Source organism: Psittacula echo (assembly GCF_963264785.1).
Source record: "Psittacula echo genome assembly, chromosome: 1".
NCBI classification, from domain to species: Eukaryota; Metazoa; Chordata; class Aves; order Psittaciformes; family Psittacidae; genus Psittacula; species Psittacula echo.
In genome coordinates, this window is record NC_137735.1 from 83,807,495 (window position 1) to 83,828,410 (window position 20,916).

The 20,916-nt window shown below is 48.3% G+C and overlaps 2 protein-coding genes across 2 annotated transcripts in view; one reads left to right on the forward strand and one right to left on the reverse strand.

Annotated features, from left to right (window-relative positions):
• Positions 1-6,520: 6,520 nt before the first annotated feature.
• On the reverse strand, positions 6,521-9,602 carry LOC308231475 (homeobox protein NANOG-like; the record flags this gene model as incomplete). The annotated part of the gene is made up of 4 exons (XM_080636952.1): positions 6,521-6,937; positions 7,383-7,472; positions 8,763-9,031; positions 9,434-9,602. 4 exons carry the CDS (start codon positions 9,600-9,602, stop codon positions 6,521-6,523), a joined length of 945 nt encoding a protein of 314 aa, XP_080493078.1.
• Positions 9,601-20,916, forward strand: part of LOC308232985 (uncharacterized protein) — a gene marked incomplete at both ends in the record, with an annotated part of 35,431 nt that continues 24,115 nt past the window's right edge. The window contains 4 exons of the mRNA XM_080639431.1: positions 9,601-9,679; positions 11,482-11,584; positions 19,124-19,337; positions 19,394-19,513. Coding sequence (XP_080495557.1) covers positions 9,601-9,679; positions 11,482-11,584; positions 19,124-19,337; positions 19,394-19,513 — 516 coding nt within the window. The remainder of the gene's footprint in view (positions 9,680-11,481; positions 11,585-19,123; positions 19,338-19,393; positions 19,514-20,916) is intronic.

Genomic DNA, 20,916 nt, shown 5'->3' on the forward strand with positions numbered 1-20,916 from the left:
GTTTGGGCATCCAAATATGTGCCTGCAAGCGTGCACAAACACACAGACATGTAGATACTTGTTTGCCCATATATGTAGATACAGCTCTTCATTCATATGTCCTTACACATGCACACACACACTCTTCTTTATTGGCCCAGACAACCTTATAGCAAGACTCGAAATCTGGCTACCTAGATAATGCCCTGGATCTTCTAAGTTATGGATCTTGTAACTTGTCTGAAGAGGAGGCACAGATTCCTTTGGGGATCTCCTTTGTACATATCACCATACAGTTGTGTATACATAACACATGAAATCATGGACTGTATGGAGAAGTGCTGGTCACATATCATTCACTGAAATTGGAGAAGTTGTTGTCACACACCAAGCATCTGATGATTAGACCACCATTTCTGTGGTCAGCCACAAGGTGTAGGGCTGATGAAGTGTCTAGTGAAGGGAGATGTGACAATCAGCTTGCACAAAGGCTGGTAAGATGATCTTATAAGCATCAAAATTATAAATAAGCCCTTTGTTGTAGTTTGTATCTTTCTGTGCCTCCCCTCGAGAAAATCTAACAGTGCATTCAATTTGGCAAACAATAAAATATTTTAAAGACTGATTATATATATTTTTTTGTATCTTTTTTTCCCCACTGTAATAATATATGTAATATAGCATTGCAATATGAGGTCCTGATGGAGCATAAATGGCCATAGCAACCGTATGCCGTTGTTATTCCTGTTTTGACTCTAAAACTAGAGACAGATTTTTCTGTGTTATTAGTGGATCAGCTTCATGACTTGGCAATACCAGATAGCTAAAGTCGAAGGACCAGAAGAGTAACTACGACTCACCTTAAGAATTTTCCCTAACAAGCAACATTTTAGACTGGGACCGGCTAAAACATAGAGGTACCATCATTTCCCAGCTTAATAACATGTATGTGCCTAAGTACCTGAACAGATGTGTGTATCAACAGGGACCCAGTTCCCTGAGTAACAGGTTTTCTATTACTCTGATGATGGCAATGACTTTATCTAATGCAATGAAGTAGCTGTCATGATTAAAAAAATGAGCATAAAATGAAAGCAATTGATGTCTGTGACTGGAGTATTAAGAGACATGGTCTTCTATTGGCAAAGCTGATTTATGTCCCTGTGCCTCACAGCTGTTTTTTCCCACCCCTACTCCCTCACAACCCTGTAGTTGTTCAGCTGCACTGCTTCTAGAGCTGTACTGTAAACTGCATGGCCAGCATGATTTGGGGAAAAATAAGGAAGTCATATCATTTTGGAGACCCATTTTACAGCACAGTTCTTCCTGTCCCCTTGTCCTACATCCAGAGAGCGTGTAAGCCTGCGGAAGACACTTTTTGCAACCACTGCATCATCAGAGAGGTGGGGATCGATTAAGTTAACTTGACTGAAAAGGTGCTGGTTAACACATGAAGGTGGAAGCAGGAATCATCAGGGATCTCACATGAACAGGAGAGGAGTTTTTTCAGCAACTTTGGAGCCAACAGTGCTGCTACTAATCTGGATATCATCTGAAACCTTTCCATGCCACCCCATCAAAGGCTCCTGTAGGTAAAAAAGTTGAGCTTGTGACTTCTCTCTGATAATTGTCTGGAAAAGGAGTCTCACGTCATGCCCTGTTGTTTCAGGGATGCTTTAGGACAGGCAGGGAGAGACTTCCTGGTGTGAAGTCTCTATGACTGGCTTGCAGAAAGACGCGGTCTATAAGGGCAACAGTTGTGATCACCTTATATTGCCAACAAACACCACCGTATCTTGCAGTTTCCTCTAGAGACCCACAACATTTTTCAGAGGCCATCATTCAAAGCTAGAGCGTACTGCCATAGGTTGATCAGGAGACTGAAAGCCTGAAGCAATTCCAGCAGGCAAGTAAGCCATTTCCAGGAAGGTAGTTCATTGACGTCTGCTGTATCAGGAGCCACATTCCCAATGCCCTGTGTAAAAAGAGCAGGAATGCAGCTCCTGTTACAGCAGTCCCTCAGCCACAGCCAGCCAGATGTGGAACACTGGGGACTTGCTTTCTCTTCTGGTCTTTCCCTACTATCTAAGCAATGACTTGGAGGGATCTTGGGGCTCACTCAAGTAATTTGTTGTTGTAATTTATGTTGTAATTTGTAAAAGATTTAGTGATTCAGACACTGCTCATCTGCCAGAGACACATCCTGTGTGTGAGCAGATGGACCTCCATTAAAAATTAATTTTAGAATTAAAAAATTAACTAAAAATTAATTTTAGAGAAATTAATTTTAGCCTGATTGTAAAATAGATTCACACATATGACCTGAGGATGCTCTTCAAAACTCTGGACACCATGAAGATAACATGCTCTCACTGGAAAAGAAAACCTTGGGGTTTTTTTGCTTTTGGTCTAAGACCAGAGCTATGATTTTGGGTCCTTCATGCTTCTTGCCTTCTCAGTATCAGACAACGTGCTGTTGGCCTCTGATGATGGGCCAAGCAAGAGATGTATGGCAATGCTTTACTGAAAATTTCTGAAACCCTGTTAGTTCAGCATTTGAGTCACGCAGTGTAATTAGATAGCTAAATACAACGTTTACACATGCCTGTAGGGAAAAATCTATTAAAGCAAACATCATGCCTCTTATCTGCACTGGAAAGACAGCTGGGGCTGTGAGCTCTTGCTCATGGGTCACTCAGAAGAAACCTGTAGCTTGTATTACATTGCTGCAGGCTATGTTAACGTGAGAGCTAGGAATGAGGTTGCTTGCACCACTCCACTAATTGGTATTTTGCCTATGGGACAGCAAAAGCTGGAACCCAGTAGACTAGAGAACAAACTCTGGTCTACATAGTCCGTATTAGATCTTATTTCTTCTGTTTGGGTGTGATTCTCTGCACCACTGGAGCTACATCTGCAGTGTTGACAAATTGGAGTGTCGACACTACAGAGATATCATGAGTGCATATAAAATAAAATTATATAAAGTGCAGTGTATTCCCACAAGCTACAATACATATAAAGAGCTCCATATGAGCTTACAGCTTGATCCTAAAAAAGATTTGCTGGCAATGCAAATTGTGTTCGCAGCATGCAGAGATCATTGTTGCACAGCTCAATCACAAGCAGCGGTCCTCACGGAGATGGAATGTAACCAAGCAGAAAGGGCTTTTGCTCACATGCACTTACTTCCTCAGTGTAATTGATATAAGGCCTTTTGGAAATATGAGTCTGGTGGGATTAGTTGCATCTCCACCAGTTTTGGTAGTAGTAGTTCTGCAGTAACTTGTGCAGCTGTTCCACGTAGTAATGTGGCTCAAGGCGTGTCAAGGTAACAGACCTTCAGTATCGTAGAAAGGCAGAGTCCTGCTTAATTCCACGACTTCTAGGAACTCTTACTGAGCTATCAGCAGTCCTTTTCAGCCCACCTGCCAAAATTCCAACAGCAGCCACTCTGCACGTTCCCTCCAACGATGTGTGCTTGACAAATCTGCACGCAACCCAGGCTGAACAACCAGGGGAATAGCGCACGCATGAAGGAACATTTCATTTCTGCAGGAAGCTCCCATGGTATATGTAGTAACACAAACCACAGCCCCAGGGCTATTGTTGATATTTTAGCAACAATATCTGCCTAGAGTGGTGGAAATGAACATCTAGCTCATGGGCTATAGAAGTGTTATGGATGTAGGGTTCAGCTTTGGTTTTTCAGTGGAATTGTTGAAATTAACACTACTACTGGATCATTACCCAGAATTCATCCTAACTCACACTGGGACATGTATCTCATGTCAGGATGAGAAAGAATCTCTGCTCTGCAATACAGGAAATCCTGTGAACCTGACATCTCCCTCTGTTACAGGCCAGATTTACCTTTTTCTGCTGTTGAAGGTTAGCAGCCCACACATGGACAACTCAGCCTTTCTTCCAGAACTACAGGCTCAGGCCTCCACTCCTTCTACTTCCTGCACATACTCCACCTCAAACTTGGAAGCAGAGCATTACAGTATTGCAAAAGAAAAGCGGGCTTTGGCACCCACAGGAGCAGGTTTTCTTCAGCAAAGGATGTGCGGCTGTTAGACCCTTAGCAGTCAGCTGCCAGTTTAGCTAATTGTGCTTAGTAGGAATATTTATTGAACTGCCCATTTCAACCAGACGGAAAGCTTTGGTGATATACTATAGCTTAAGGAACCTGGGATTAAACCCAAACACATCAATTTTGCTAGTTTAAACTATGGCTGTAACTTGGTTCTGCTGATACAGTAGTAGTAGCACCATCTATTGAACAGACAGCTGCCTTTCTCCCTTGATAGTGCTACCCATGAATACTTGCAGCACCTTGGCTGCATGCAAGCTGCATAGGTGTTCAAACTAAGGTATAAGGCAAGTCCCTTATGCATGATTCCTCATGCATCTCACATGTTTAAATATCCCTTAAATGTTGCATGCAGCTGCTAAGAGAAAAATGCAGTCCTAGGGAAATCAGTACAGTTTTGTTTCAATGCTGGAGGTAGGATTCAGCTACTTACACACAAACTTTTGCTGTCACTTGGGGTTAGCACAAGAACCCCAAGAGCGCTGCAGCCTCAGCAAGGCAGGATTCCAGACTGCTGATCACAACCTCCTGGAACAGCAGCAGGCGGCCACAAAACTCAGAGGCACTTTTTTGTGCTCCTACCCTCATACTTCCATAAGTTCTCTTTTAGTGAAAGCAGTCCAGATACCTACCCCTGGAGCACCCCCTTGCATTAGGCAGCACACCTGCATGTTGGCTGACAGAATTCTGTGACCTGACCCTTCTGAACCGTTGCTTGATTGTAGTTCTTTCAGAAACACAGTCCTGTTGCTTTTTTCTTCCTTTCCTCAGGACTCCTTGTCTAACCTGTGCAGAGCAACCATTCTCCTAGCAGGCTGTTCCAATGCAAGCTGGCCACACAGTTTCAACATTAAAATAAAGTAATTTATTTTCAACTCAAACAAGTTTGTACGAACATTAATCGGAAACAACGTAATAAAAGACAACATGCACATAACATAAAACATGCTTGAGATCACTGCAAGAGAATACACTCTAAAACAATTCTGAAACAACAAAGTTATTCTTTGCAGTGAGAGTTTAACTACAACACACGACCTTTGTGTGTGCAGACATTTGACACCAGGGCTGCAGTAAAAATTGTGCACTAATCACAAAACCCCAAAGTCTATCATGGAAATACTTATGCTTTAACCATCCTGTTTACTATTGTTTATTTTGTGTTCCTGGGCAGTGGCAGAACAGATGCTGAAATTCTACATCTTGTGAAAAAAAGTCAGTTTTTCATAGTCTGGAGCTGCCTCACGGTTTCTCCATACTGAAAAGGATGGTTCAGTTACTTTTAACAACAAACCTGGAAGTTTTAATTGGCATCTTCTTCATTTTGTCTAACTAAGTTTCTCTAGACTTCTCACCTCCCCCAGAGCTTGAGTCCTTGTGCCAGATGAGGCAGCCAGTGCCCTCTTCAGCAGGACAATACAGAAGAGATCAAATAAGCCCTGGGGAAGGGACAAAAATCCTACTAGCTTATACTCTTAAACCTGAGATAAGACAACACAGAGTCCTTTACCAGCTGCCTTCCCCTACCCAGAGAAATCTGCACTGTAGTGGTGCTCTGTTTATGAAGTGCTCGGGGACTATCTTGTGCAGATAAGTAGACTGTTCTCACCACGAATTTGCAGGCAGGGACAAACCAACAGCCTCTCAGCAGAGACATGCAGAAGGGCAAGATCTAAACTAGGTGGGGACAGTCACAGAGACAGCCATCCTAAATGTCCTGGCAGGCACAAGTAAGTCAGCAGCTTTGGAAACCAAAGTTTTGATGTGAGGTACGGGCAATACTCTACTCCACTTCCTCCCTCTCCTCTGAACTGCTCCATGTACACAGGAGGGCAGCGGGCAAGGCATAGGCAGATGCTGACCCCCCCAGGAGGAGCTGCTGGAAGCAACTGGATCAAATAATCTGAAATCAGATGATCTCGTGTAGGCTTTTGATGAGGGAGGAACAGATGCATATGAAGAACCTATTAGCAGTTAGCTGACTTAGGTAGCAACAGAAACAGGCAAGACAGCAGAACTTGAGGGCTACAACTAGGTGTTTCTAGCAGAAATATGCTTAAGTACAGTGTTTTCTTTAGCAAAGCTCAGCTGCAAGACACTAAGGGCAAGGGTCAGAGATTGCCTGCTAAAGAGGCAGCAGAGGAAGGTGAGATTGGACAGCAAACAGTCCTACCATCTCTGCTGCTCCTGGCTCTGATATTGCACATTCCCCTCCATGAATTAAGTTTCATCTATCCATACATGAAACACACTTGGCCAAGGGTTGGCTATGAACAGGAGCCTTTAAACAGAAAACTAACCCAAGGCAGCAGGGTGCTGAGTTCCATCAATGGTTAAAACAGGAGGAGAGGAGGGGCAAGAGAAAGGAATAGAAACTGGATCCCTGAGTCAAGACCCTAGAAATCCCAGAGAAAACAGAATGGAGTTAAAAAAAAGTACTTAGATCTAAGATTCATAACCACCCTGGGTCCCCAGGGGATGCCAAGGGGCCTGGAACTGATGCTGTGCAGGAGAGCTCGAGAATGGTGTGATATTGTCAGCAGTGCTCTGGAAGCTGTAGGTGTCTTCTGACTCCAGACTGACATAATCCACATCCGCAGGACAGCTGTGATATAAGTTCATCTGCTGGCTTAAGAAACCCATGGCTTGCTGGGTATTGCAGCTTGTTCCAGCTTTTCCAAAGAACCCCTCATCCTCCACAGCCATAAACGAGTACAAGCTCTGCCCACTCCCATAAGTCTGGCCACTGCTGTAAGCTTGGTGCATGTTGGTCACAGCCTGAATGTTTCTGCTGGCACTGACAGGAAAGCCCTGGTGAAATGTGGGGGTTATATCCAGGTAGGCAGCCTGATGAAACCCGTTCTAGGAGAGACAGAGAAGGCTGGTCAGTAATGCAGAGCACCACACCAAATGTGCTCATTCTTTTCAATAGGTCCAACTTTCTCTCCCGCTCCCTCCGAAGCCATTCCATAGTGTCTTTTCCATACTCACTGTCCTCACTATAGACTTAATAGCAGAGATGACAAGACCTTAGGTTAGTATTCTCCAAGTCAACATGTCTGGGAGTACCATGACAGTGAGAAAAAGACCATGGCCTTGCTGGCCATCTTTGGCTATTTTGTTTTCTATCTTATCTCAGCTGGGAGATAGGTGGACTGGAAACAAAGCTCTTTCAGTGCCAGGTCAGGATTCAAATACATGCCACTGTAAGCCCTTTTGCAACTGGCTTGGTCAAGTCCTGTGCACTGTTCAAGTTAGCGCTTCTCCCCACAGAGTGGGGAAGCATGTGAAGGGGGAATGCTCTTACCTGTGGTGGATACACCCCTTTTTCCACCCACTGGCTCTCCTTCTGGCAACGTTTAAATTTCATCCGTTGATTCTGAAACCATGTTTTCACCTAGAAGTGATGGGGAAAGGACATGGGGCATTAGAAACTCATTCTCAGAGGTTACGACACATGCTAAAGATATTTTGCCTTCTACCAAATCCAGTTTCTGCTTGGTTTCTAATATTGTGCATGATTTTAGCAGCCAGCAGTATGCAGCAGGTAGCCACAGAATCAGAGCTGGGACATGAAAACACACTCCCTACTCCTCAGATCACAATGGGATCTTCCATAACATCAAAACCCCTACCTAAAGACAGGTCAAGACACCTGCAGAAACACAGCTTGTTACTGCAGCAGCATGTCACTGCTGAGCCAAGACCTATGTTGACGCAGGAGTGAGTGATTCGTTCAGTGAGATACAGCAGCTGGTGGGTCAACGTCCCTCTATCTAGGGAGGGTCCAGATGCCACTGTAACTAAGAAAGGCAACTTGCACAGTAGTGCAAGTTTCTGACTTTTCATGATCGGAGACACTCTCGTGAGACCTCACTTGGAGCACTGTGTGCACTTCTGGTGTGCTCAACGTAAGAAGGACATGGAGCTGTTGAAACAAGACCAGAGGAGGGCCACAAGGGTGATCAGGGGGTTGGAGCACCTCCCGTATGAAGACAGGCTGAAGAAGCTGGGGCTGTTCAGCCTGGAGAAGAGAAGGCTGCGTGGAGACCTCTTAGCAGCCTTCCAGTATCTGAAGGGGGCTTAAAAGGATGCTGGAAAGGGACTCTTCATCAGGGACAATAGCAATAGCACAAGGAGCAATGAGTTAAAACTAAACCAGTTTAGGGCTCAGGTTAGATACAAGGAAGAAGTTCTTTACTGTGAGGGTGGTGAGGCACTGGCACAGGTTGCCCAGAGAAGTGATAAATGCTCCATCCCTGGGAGTGTTCAAGGCCAAGTTGGACAGAGCCATAGGCAACATGGTCTGGTGTGAGGTGTCCCTGCCCATGGCAGGGGGGTTGGAACTAGATAATGTTAAGGTCTATTCCAACCCTCACCATTCTATGAAGACATGTCCATACAGAAACCTGCATACAGAGCAAGGCTACACAGAGGCACTTTCAAACGCCTGAACAGAGTGGCTGGATAATGCTAGAACCAAGTGTGAGAGGGTGACTGAGTCTTAAATTTTCACACCCTCTCCTGTCCCACGTAAGCAATGGTATAAACAAGACCACAAAGGAAACTCACGTCTGGAGTCTGAGAAAAGAGGAGAGGAAAAAAGGCACGACCACCCCCACCCCCCTGCTTGCAAGATCACTTCACACCAGGGATGCGACTCAGCAGCTCAGAGGAAGACGTTCACCTGCTTGTAGGTGAGCTCCAGGACAGCAGCCAGCTCCCGGATCTGCTGGGGGCTGAGGTACTTCTGGCTCTGGAACCGCTGATGCAGGATTTGCAGCTGCTCCTGGGAGAAAGCTGTGCGGCTCTTGGCCTTTTTCACCACACCCTCACCTTCCCCCTTGACCTTCTGGGAAGAGGGACAGGGAGATGGTCGCTCTGCAGTGGGGCTGGTGGCAGAGTCGGGAGTGTACTGGATGAGTGTCCCAGAGCTGGAGGAAGCTGGAGAGACATCTGAGGAGGAAAGAGAACCAAAGTGAGCACGGTCAGGCAAAGGCTCAAAGACTTTGAAGTCCCGCTTCTCGGATGAATTTAAGACTGAGGATGCCCTGCGGACCTGCTGGGGCCCCACAGGCACAGCAGCGTGGTAAAGTGGGCACTGGCACCCCCGCGGCAGCGGCACCGAGACCCCGCTGTGCTCACACCTCTGGTCCCGTCTGGACGCAGGAGCTGCTGGCAGCCGCGCCCGGTCCCCGCCGCCGCTTCCCGCGGGGCGGCCGGCGGAACAGCGCCCCTCGCATCCCCCGTCGGGTCACCGGCGTCTCCCCCCCCCCCGCCTCCCGAGGCAGAAGGGGCACAACCAACCCGCACCCGAGGGAAGCCGGATCTCTCCCCGGGACCAGCCGGGCCACGTACCTGGGTGGCTGGGCGTCTTCTCAGCCTCGGGGAAAGCGGTGGCACCCGCCGCCGGGGCCTCCTCGGCCGGCACGCTGTCCATGCTTCCTGCGGAGACCCAATAGTAGTCCCCATACCTGACCGCGCCCGGGTAGGGCAGGTAGGGCGGCACGGCCAGGTGGGCGCTCATGGCCGGGCTGGATCGGGACGGGACGTCCTGCCCGAGCAGGCGGCGAGCTAGCAATGCAGACTGCAGGCAGCCCGCAGGCAAGTACCCCATTAGGTAGACAAGGGTGGGGGGATGCTTTATGTCCTCCCCATCCTGGCGTTGCGATTGTCATGGCCATTGTCATGTTAAAAGTCAGTTGATTGGAGGGGTGGGGCTTTGGGGGTGCTCAGGAGGTGGGGGAGGGCTTGGACGCCAGGGCCCCGCTTCCCAACTTGGCTTCTAAGTTCGGCGGTGGGGGTCAGGCCGCTGCTGCCAGCGCACCCCTCCCTGCGGGGGTGGGAGCAAGAGCCTTACTTCTCCCTCGGGGCCAAAAGGCCTGAGCAGCACCACCTGGTGAGCTAGCCAGGGCCTGGCAGACACCCCCACCCCCCCATTTAACACTCTTTCACCCACCTCCGCCTCCTCACCTGTCCCCACCCAAAGGCGAAGAATGGAGGGGAACCCGGAGCCTGCCCCGGGGCATGCAGAGGCTCTGCGTGTCCGCATTGCAGATCGCGACCATCACTTGCAAACAGATAAACCCTCCACCTCCCAGCAAGACTGGGGGCAGGGGGAACTGTGCTACAGAGCTGTGTCTGTACTGCGGGGAAGAGGGCACAAAGGAAGACAAAGTGCCTCTCCAGCGGTCAGCCCAAGGCTGAGACAGGCAGACCTGTTTTGCAGGGGCACAGAGAATTAGCACTTCACCTTTTCCAAGCTTCTTTTCTCATCTATTTACCTGGTGTTTGTGTTTTTTTTTTTTTTTTTTTTTTTCTTATTTTGAACTGAATGATAGCTTTAAAAAATAAATCATTTTCTCTATGCACCACGAAGAGGTGGGAATCACCCAGTCAGATTCCAAATGAAACAAGAACAGTGCAGCTATAGAAGAGCCTTATAGATGGTAAGCATTCAAAGCCAGGGCCTACAGGCTGCTGCAGGAAGATAAACGCTTTCTCCCGTTCCCAGCTATTACCACTTCCTTTAAGGAAATGAAAAACTTACTGGGAGGATTTCACAGCCCGGGAGTTACAAAACCTGAAAAGCCACCTGCAAGACATACAAACGAGGGTACCTGACACATCAAGCAAATTCCCCACCTCCCCCGGTGCAAGGGAACAGGACACAGCCACCTACCCGTGTACAAAGGCAGGGAAGTAGCTACTAAGCTGCTTGAGACGACAGAGAGGGGCTTCCCTTGATTACTATATATCGCCTTCCCCTCTTGAATCTTCATGAGGAACGAGCTCCAGCTGGTGCCCTGAGCCAGTCGCAAGGTAACGCTGCGGCGCTGCTGGCCTGGAGGGGTCCTTGCCGGGCCCAGTTTTCACCACCTTCTAATTAGCGTCCGTTTCGTTTCTCAGGATCCGGACAGGATCCAGGCAGAGAGACGATTAGGGACGCTGGGGAAAGGGCTTATAATTGAGCGAGGGGTGAAACACAGAGCTTAGAACCAGCGCCCACTTCTCGCCCTGAACCAAGGGGTGCCTGCCGCGCCGGGCGGTCCCGCTGCCCTTGCAACCCGCGGCTGCGGGTCTCGAGCAGTGCACCTGCCTGCGGCTGCATGCACGGGAAGGGATTCCCCTTCGAACGCGAAGTCAGGGGTGCTGCCCTCGTGGGGACACGCGTGCTCCCCGCGGGGGTTCTCCGAGTTCGCATAACCCAGCCCGTTGCGAACACAGAGACAAACGCAGGGTTGCAGGGTCGGGTGGGGAGGGGTGTGACTACATCTGCAAACCAAAGCCCTCGCGGTTTGGTGGTCTCCGAGCAATGACAGCCTCAGAAGCGTCCCGTGCCTGTCTCTGCCTGGCGGGGTGATTTTCTGGACAGATACCGCGCTCTCGGTAACTGCCCTCTCCAGGAGGCACTGCCCTCGACCCACTCGCGGCAGAGGGATTCCGTTTTGACAGCGGGAGTAACACCGCCTCCGCCAGCACATCCTCCTCCTTCGGGGAGCTGTGCGCGTGTGTTTGGAAGCGCAGCAGAGCTAACTGCTCATAGCTTGTAGTTTTCATTACAAGATTAATAGATCAGTTCTCATATGCGGATCGCTTCTCATATATGGATCAGTTTTCAAGTATAGATGAGATTACTACCCTGAGACAGATGTGCTTTGTAGTGTGCACGGAAATGATTGAATTTCCCCTCTCCTTTTTCTTTATGTATTTTTTCTCTTTGTTCATATTTTGATTTTCTCATCCCGCTTGTCTTCCATTCACTTTGTTTTTATGCTTTAACTACCAAATATCTTCTTTTCCATATATCCCTTTCCAGCAGTGATAATTTGCTTCCTCTCTGCAGCCATACCTTTAATCAGGTGATCAAACATTCTTTTTAGTGTCCTTGTGGGAGGAACAAGACTTCTGTGAGTGTGTAAAACCATACCATCTAAAGTCAAAATTTATTTAGGTAAAGAAACCCAGTTATTTTCCCTAAAATAAGTGATACATATCCAAACATCTTGGGAAGGTAAATTCAGAAGTCATCCAGGCACAGAGGATGCTATGGCAAGCACAGTGTGGACATCTGAAAGATTTCCCAGCTGCTAGGGCTGGGACATTGGCCCTGTGGCACCACAAGCCTGAGAACTGGATGTACTGCCATGAATGTCTAGAGCTGATGAGCCTTTGAAAAATATCTGTTGGGAATGACTCATAGAGAAGATGCAAGTATCCACTTGTGTTGCTTTTGGAGCTGTTTTCTGCTGGGAGAGCAGCACAGTTCAGATCTAGTCTAGTCCTGTTCTTCTCAACAGGGTCAAATAGCAGCTACAGTTTGGGCTTTTTTTGGAACAAGTTTGTGTCCCCCACTCCCTTCATGCTGTCGCCACTCCCCTCTTTTGCATCTCTCTGTTCATTTTGTGCCTAATACTGTGGAGCATTAGCCATGTGAATAGGCATAATTTGGCTCATTATGTATATGGAAGTGGATGTAGCCATTCGCTGGCCTGAAATATGCTGTAACAAGCCTTTTCCGTAGCCCTTCAGCAGCGAAGTTGGAAGCTCAGGTCTAAAAGCAGTCTTGGCCACTTGGCCTAAGCACAGGTGATACAGGGCTGTGGCTAGAAGATGTTTTCATTCAGAAAGTTCCCACTACAAGGGATTCCTCATTAATGCCGGTAGGGTCACTACCTGCAGGGGGACACTGAAGTGATGCAAACACACTGGTTTACATAGAATGGAGCTGGGGAAGCAGTGGCTGGCTGACACTTTAAATCCAGCTCTGGGGCTCATATCGCTGGGTCAGACATGCTATGTGCTGCTTCCTCAAAGCATTGCTAAGCTCAGATTCATCAGCAGGCTAATCATAGAACCATAGAATAGTAGAATCATAGAATAGTTAGGGTTGGAAAGGACCATAAAATCAACTTTGTTGGAAAAGACCTTTAAGATCATCAAGTCCAACTGTTACCCCAGCACTGCCAAGGCCACCACTAAACCATATCACTGAGGGCCTCATCTACAGGATTTGTGAACACTCAATGTCATAGCAGCAGAGGCTGTCTCAAGGTTTATGTAGATTAGGTGCTTTTCTGTTCTGCAGTAGCTAGCTGAACCATGGGTTATCTGTGTTTGGTGAATGCTGTGAAGTGTCACTGAGTGTTGCTGTGTCATTCTGCTCATGATCAAGGGGTTCAGCAAGGTGGCAGAGTGCAGGCTTGGTATTAATGAATCAGTAACCATGGCCTGAGACCCACTGCCCCACAGAGGTTTTCCTCTGTCTGGGATGTGTGTGGTTGAGGAAGGCAGATAGAAATCCCTCTGTTATATTCTGTTGAGCTTGTCTGGCCTTTCTCCCAAGCAGTTACTTTCGATTTTATTTATTTTTATTTTATTTGAACACTCCTCAGGTTATGTGTCTGAAAACACTCCTGCTCTGCAGCCCTCAGTACTTGCCCAGCACTTGGCTCCAGATAGCCTGCCCCCTGTAGAGTGGTCATAGCTCACAGTCTGGACCATGTTTGTGGAAGGAAGGGGTTCAAGAAAGAATAACAAAAATTAGACCCTCATTCATATTAAAATACAGTTTTCCTTTCTCTCCACTCTTTAGGGGAGCAGGTCGAGAAAGAGACAAGGCTTCTTCCTCCTATTAACAACCCAGTCTCACAATCACCTGAGAATTACTGGATGATGTGGCCCTTTGTTAGCGGTGGAAAGGCAGACTGGAACAGAGGAGACATGGCGCAAACCCAAGGTACTCCCTAAAAAGCGAGGAAAGCTGAATGTCAAAAAGCAGGTGGGAAGCAGGCCGGTAAGCCAACCCAGATTTCTTGGGTTTGAGGTGTCTGCTCTTTCTTTCCCAACCCTTTATCCGTGCCTGCCATGCACATGATGCTGGAGTGCTGTAGTTGTACACACTCATCTCTAGAAGCATCCCCTACCAGTGCTCACCAGCTGGAATATGGGATAGTCTGGGTAAGAGTTGCAAGCAGCACAGCTTGGAGCCAGGGTTGTGTGAAGTCCTGGGGAGCAAGGAGGCATTGTGCATAATGGGCAAAAAATTTCCAAGCATCCTCTCTGCTAGAATTCTCCTCTCTTCCCTTTAGTCATAGTGTGGTTGTTCTTACAGGCTTGGTTTGATGTCCTCTTAACAAAAGCAAATGACATAGATGTAGCTGTATTCAAACGTTTTCTGCTCTTTCCACCACCAGAGGGGAAGAGCAAGCAAGCCCTGTGTTTCGAAAGTCATAGTAGCCTCAAAACAGAAGCCGCCTCCTCCACTCCTCCAAAAGGATGCTCTGATCAGGCTGTTTGTATTTTGTTCCCCAAATACACTAGTGAACTTTGGAATGAAACAAAAGCTCTTTTTTCCTGAGGCTTCTTTGCTTACCCATTCTGATGGGGACAGTTTCCTACAAGTCACCCAGGGGGAAAGTCTGCAAAATCCATTTCTGCCAGAGCCTTCAGTTTGAATGGGGCACTGAAGTGGTAGCGAGGTTTCATGTGTGTTGAAGGCTTTCTTGAGTTCACTGTGTACTGTGGCACCTGCTTTCTTTCAAATCTCTCATGTGAGGCCGCTCGCATGTATTTCACCATTGTTAATGAATATCAGAACAGAACTAATGAGGATTATGTGCCAAGTGGATAACTGTAATTACACTTGTGCAGGTCTTAAGTGGGCAGCCAGTCTGCAAGTGCTGCTAACACATCTCACCAGCCAAGCTCTTCCAAGTTAACACATACTTTTCAGGCAGGTAACAGGTACCCGATCTGTGTCATCTGGATTTTTAAGCCCCAGAAAATCCCTATAAGAGCAGATCACCTGTGAGGCAAGTGTCTAATTACAGGGAAGAATGGGATTAGGGAAAAGGATGCTCAATGTTTCAAATCTGCCAGGGGTTGAGAGAGGGATCCCCACACTGCCTGGCCCTTACCCCACCTGTAAACCCTCTCCTTTTCTCCAAGACAGGCTCCTGCACTTGCATTCATGAGCCATTAGCAAGTGTTAGAGAGAGAGGCTCCCTGGCTGGCACCTGCTCTACATCTGAATGGTAGAGCCGGTGAAGCCCAGGGCTGTGGAATGGGATCTGCAAGTGGATGTTGTCTGGGGCTGACGGAAGAAAAAGATTTACTTGCTTTTGTCTGACAATATTTAAATGGCCTTCTTTGCTGAGGTGGAAGGAGAAAGAGAAAACAGTGAGAGGCTTTAGCTGTTGTAGCTGGCTGTCATTTTTCTAGGAATTGAATCCAGTGAAGGGTGGAAGCTGGGGAGGGGAATATAGCATTGACATCAGCTGGTGATGCTAAAAATTATCTGTACTTCATCTCCTTCAGATTGTCCATGGAGAACCAGCTCACATTAGCCTGTAAAAAGATATCTTTTGGGGCATCAAAGAAAAATAAAACCATCAAAGAGATTGTATTACTGACTGTGTCTCTTCCAGGGGTGCAAGGTCAGGAAAAGCCACAGAATCATACAGTGAAAGAACTCCAGACCCCCCAGATTCTGCTGTGACAAAATAAAAGTGCTTCCCCAGCGCAGCCTAGTCATGAAGGAGGAGGAACAGCCATAACTATCTGTGCTGGGAACAGCATCTTGCTAAAAGTTCCCTTTCTCACTCCGGTTGTGTCCTCCATGCAAACTTTGGGGCTAAGACAGACCTGAGAACACCTTCTCATAACTCCACTCATGACTAAGTTGCTTTACGATAGTTGTAAACAGCCTAATAATAGTGTCAAAGATGCAAAGTAACCTTGCACAGTGTTGCCTGACTTTGGTGCAAAGATGCAGATGTTGGCTTGTGATCCTCTGACATGGTAACACCTCAGCTGTCCCTCTTCACTTACTGCACCCACCAGACTTCCCCACAACTGCAGCAGAGATGGTCAAACCAGATGTAGTTCATCTCTTCTCAGCCACTGCAGTTTACAGGCAGCACGTTGACACAAACCGCTGAAGAGTTCAGTTTCTGTCAGTACCCACCTGCTCTGCAGAGCCATGTGCTGGCCCCAGCTGGAGGCCTGATCTCTGATCTGTCCACCAGCTGCACTCAGAGTGGGGACAGCGGCAGTGCTGCCGAGCAGCCAGAGCCGGCCGTGGAGCAGCATGTTTCCCAGCACAGCTCAGTGATGAACGCCAGCCCCTCTTGCACTCTTTTGCTGTGATTTGGACCCCAGAGAATTGGTGTACACCGGTCGTGGGATTCAGCATCTGTTCCCTGCATGTTTCGTTCATGTACTGACATTCCAGCAGCTTGAGAGAGCTGCCTGGAGAACCTGAAGCTGCCCCTCACAGCACTGACTGATGCAGTCATAGAAATGCCCAGGGCTCCTGGCAGCCTTCTTAGCAGCGATCTGCTAGAGCACCAAGAAACAGGAGGAAAAGCAAACGTTCAGAATCAGGTGGTTCTATGTAACATCCTCTTCCGAGCTTTAACACCTCCCCTACGGTGAAATACATGAACATCTACTTTCAAGCTCCTAAATTAAGGCCAAAAGAGAGGGAATTAGCCCAGCGGGCTGGATGCTGATTTCTCTTCTATCTGTGTAACTGGGAGAATGGCTCATGAGGGAGGGATTCAGGTCCAAAGTTGCACATCAACTTGGGCAGCACTGAGGTTTGAAATTTTTCTGTGCATGTAACAATGTACCTGAGTGCATAATCTGTTCCTTTATTTAAATGTGGCAATACATGCGTTCCTGGACAATGAAATAAAGATAGACACAACGAGAAAAAGGTGGGCCACATTGAGTAGAGTGGAGGAAAGACAGAAAGAGAACAGAAAACCAGTCTGTTCCGTCTAGGTTCCTAGATTGCCTTCATCGTTATGGTGTCTGAGCATTTTCCGGCGGAGTCTTCAGTGCCCTGACTCAGATCTGCCACATGCGGTTCTTTGTCTCTTTCTCATCCTCTCTGCAGGGAGAGAACTGCACGTGGTGTGGAGGATTTCACTTTGAGTTAGCAGGCTTGGTCTGGAGCTTGTTCATACCATGCTCACAGCTGTTTGTATTTGAGGTATATGTTGGAGAAGTGCACCTTCTGCTTGGAAAGTGGAGCGGCGACATCAGAGTATGCTGTAGTACAGACTTACTATGAGCCCTGAGACAACTGCCTCCTGCTTAGACTAGATTTTCACACTTCCCTGTACCAGTAAAATGGAACTTCTGACAACAGTAGATACCAGCTGTTGACTTCAGAGCCTTAAAGGAATCTCTGTGTGCTGGTCTGAGGTCGTTGGGCACATCGAGGAAACTGTGAACTGGGCATTTGGTAAGTAGGGCCAGCCTCAGTTAGAAAACACGGGTCAGATACAAAGAAAAGCAGGTTGACAGGCGTGGGGGAAACACTCCCCAGTCCTGTCCTTGTGCTGTAGCCAGCTGACTTTGGAGGCTGCCAACACTGCCTGCTAACTGATGTTGGAAGGGGAGGAGAGTTTCTCTTTGTCCAAGTTGTCAGAAGAAGATTAACTGGCCAGCTGGTCTGACCCAGTATTTTAGGAAGTGGTGTACTATAATACAGTAAATGTTCAGGCTAACTGAGGGATCTCCACCATCCACCTCTGCTTGGTCCACCACAAACCTGTGCTCACCAGCAGTCAGATGCAGGCAGCTTTCCGTATCAGGGAAAGACCTTACTTTAACACAGGGACCAATGTCCTAGGGTACGTCTCCAAGCCAGCACTTAACTTTGTGGCTTGGTTATGGACAGTGATGGAGGCTGGATAGTTTGAAGCTAAGAAGCTGCAAAACCCAGCTGAGATGCTGGTTAGATACTCTAGCAGTGACTGGACGTAACGGCCTCAGGATGCCCCAGGAGAGGTTCAGATGGGATATTAGGAGCAATTTCTTCACAGAGAGGGTACTCAGGCATTGGAACAGGCTTCCCAGGGCAGTGGTGGAGTCACCATCCCTGGAAGTGTTTACAAACCGTGTAGATGAGGCCCTCAGTGACATAGTTTAATGGTGCCTTGGCAGTGCTGGGGTAAAGTTGGTAAAGCTGGGGTAAGTTGGACTTGGTGATCTTAAAGGTCTTTTCCAACCTGGATAATTCTATTCTATGAACGACTGGTGTCCAAACTGCAAGGTACTCAACGCAATTACCCTGGGCAGCTATGTGGCAAAATGATCTACCCATGGCCTGGCTTGGCATGACTTAAATTATCAGGTATGGGAAAGGACTGAAAATAACATCAACTCCTTACTACAGCTGACAAAAGGGAAACACAGCCCTGATGAATCCTTTCCCACAGGTCACTGCCCACCTCCTGTCCCCACCCCACCCTCAGCAGTGTGCATAGCAGTGGGTAACTGCTATTGTGCTTTTTTGTTTGCTTGTTTTCTCCACATGCTGAGGGGAAACTGAGGCAGGAGGCTTTGTGGTGGCTCAGCAGTCCTAGCAGGTCTGGAGCAAGCATCAGGTGATTCACGTGTCTTTGACAACTTATTCTTAGCTGAGAAGAGGTGAAGGTATGGCCTCAGGATGATGCACTGGCAGTACCTCCTGCTCAGACTGCTGTTTGCATTTAGGGTATACAGGCAGCGACACTGCTGCTTTCTGTGCCCCAGCCATAGGCACTGCACAGAGTGGGGCAGGAGGCTGTTTGGGTTCATCACATACCTGCTAAGATGAATTCTTCCCCAGACTTCTGCTGGGTTGCTAGGATAGATGCTCCCCGCCAGGAGGGCAGTGTGGAAGCTGGCTACTCCCTATCCCAAAGCATAGCCACAGAGAGCTGTGACTCTTGCTTTGTGTGCTCCTGCCTTGTGCCGCTGCCCAGGGAGAGGGGCATCCTGGCCTTGACTTGGGCTGGAGCACTGCGGCACCCTTCAAACCTCTGAGGGAGCACCGTTTCAGGAGGAGCATGAGTCACACAGGTCCAAATATAACTGCATCGACCTGAGTAAGCAGCTCCTCAGGGGCTTTTGCTTTATGCAATCAGCTCCATCTCAAAGCTGAAAAGAAGAAGGTGTCACCCTGTCCACAGATGAACCCCGTGGCTTGAAGCCCACCCAGACTCGGGGACTGTGGCCCTGATGTGAGGGAGAGCTGGTTCTGGGCCACAGGGATAGGAAACGGGTGGCGAAGGCCCCCGAGGCCAGCGCTTTGCAGGCAGGTCATTCTGGGAAGCCACAGCATCCTCTGTCCCGGGACGGCAGGTTTCTGCGACAGGTCGTGGGGAGGCTGAACTCGGGGGGCAGGGATCAGAGGCAGAGGGGGTCCCCCGGGTCTGCCCTGCTTCACCATCAGGCGGCCACCGAGGGGCAGCAGACAGCCGCGGTGGGCATGCTCCCGGCCCCGGCCCCTGTTCCCCTTCTGCCCCTGCGGGCTGGTAGTGTGGTGGTGGTGGGTGTGAGCCCGCCGCACTGCTCCGGCCCTCCGGAGCCCCCGAGGTGGCAAGGGCATTTGTAGGTGCTGCCATCAACTTTGTCATCGCTGAATATGTGGTGAGTGAGGTGAGTTGGGACCAAAGCTGGCGAACGGATTGGGGGGAGGCGGGCTGGTGGCCTCCTCTGAGAAGCGAAGGACTGGGCACAGCAGAGGTGGTGAGCTGGGATGGAAAGGGGTGGCCACCTTCCTGAGCAGGGAAAGGGGTACCAAGTAGGAGCGAATGAAGAATGCTCGGAGGAACAGTGGGCTTGCCCTGGATGCCCCAGCACCTTTTCATAGACTGGTTTGGGTTGGAAGGGACCTTAAAGCTCATCCAGTTCCAACCCCCGGCCACGGGCAGGGACACCTCACATTAGACCAGGTTGCTCCAAATCCTGTCCAGCCTGGCCTTGAACACTGCCAGGGATGGGGCAGCCACAGCTTCTCTGGGCAACCTGTGCCAGCGCCTCATCACCCTCACAGGGAAGAACTTCTTCTTAATACCTAATCTAAACCTACCCTCTTTGAGCTTAAAACCATTACCCCTTGTCCTGTCACTACATGCCCTTATAAAAAGTCCTTCTACAGCTTTCTGGTAGGCACTTTTGAGACACAGGTTTCTGTGGGAAATTTATTTCCTTCTTTCTTTTTCCCTTTGGGAAGGATATTAATCGGGTAGCTGCTCCTGGGTGACACTCAGGTTCATACCCCTTCTTAAACTTGTCTCCATGGCATCCCAACTTCATGCTACAGGATACCAGTGTTTGAAAGGACACCACCATACGTGTGTGAGAAGCCAGTGAGACTGTGAGGGAACGGATGGAGGGATACTGTTTGCATCTGAACTACAGAAACAACTGTACTACAGAATAAAACCCCCGCAGAATAAAAACATCTAATCCAGGGAATGCTTTTCAGGAAACAGAACTGCTGATTCCTTCCCAGCCTTCTTCAAGCTTGGCTGAAGTCAGTCAGGAAAGGTATTTCTTGGAAAACTGAATTTCAAGTGCTTGTGATACGTTGTTTCATATCACGTGGCAGCGTTCCATTTTGGTTAGCTTGCATGACTGGTTATTTTTGACCAAAATCCATCTGTTCCTTTGCAGAGATGCTCTCCAAGTTCTTTTACTACCTCTTGCAGAACTGAGTAGATTAGAATTAAACATTAAAAACTCTATGGAGGACAACTCTTCATCCTGTCCTTCCTAATAACTGATCTATACTGGTGGTAACTGCCAGCAGAACAATACCAAAACAGACAGAGATAGTCCTGCTGCAGCCCCATGAACAACTGGTGCTGTAGTAAGTGGAGCTATCCTGCTTCAAACCACCTGCAAAGATATGATGCAAGCCTGATAAACCAGCTTTGACTGTTGTTTTGGGATTTGGACTTGAGCCCATTTCACAGCTTACCCTGCTCCTTTTCCTTTAGGCATCACTATAAAATCGCACTATAGACACAGTCTGTTTCTTCAAGCCAAGAGAAAAT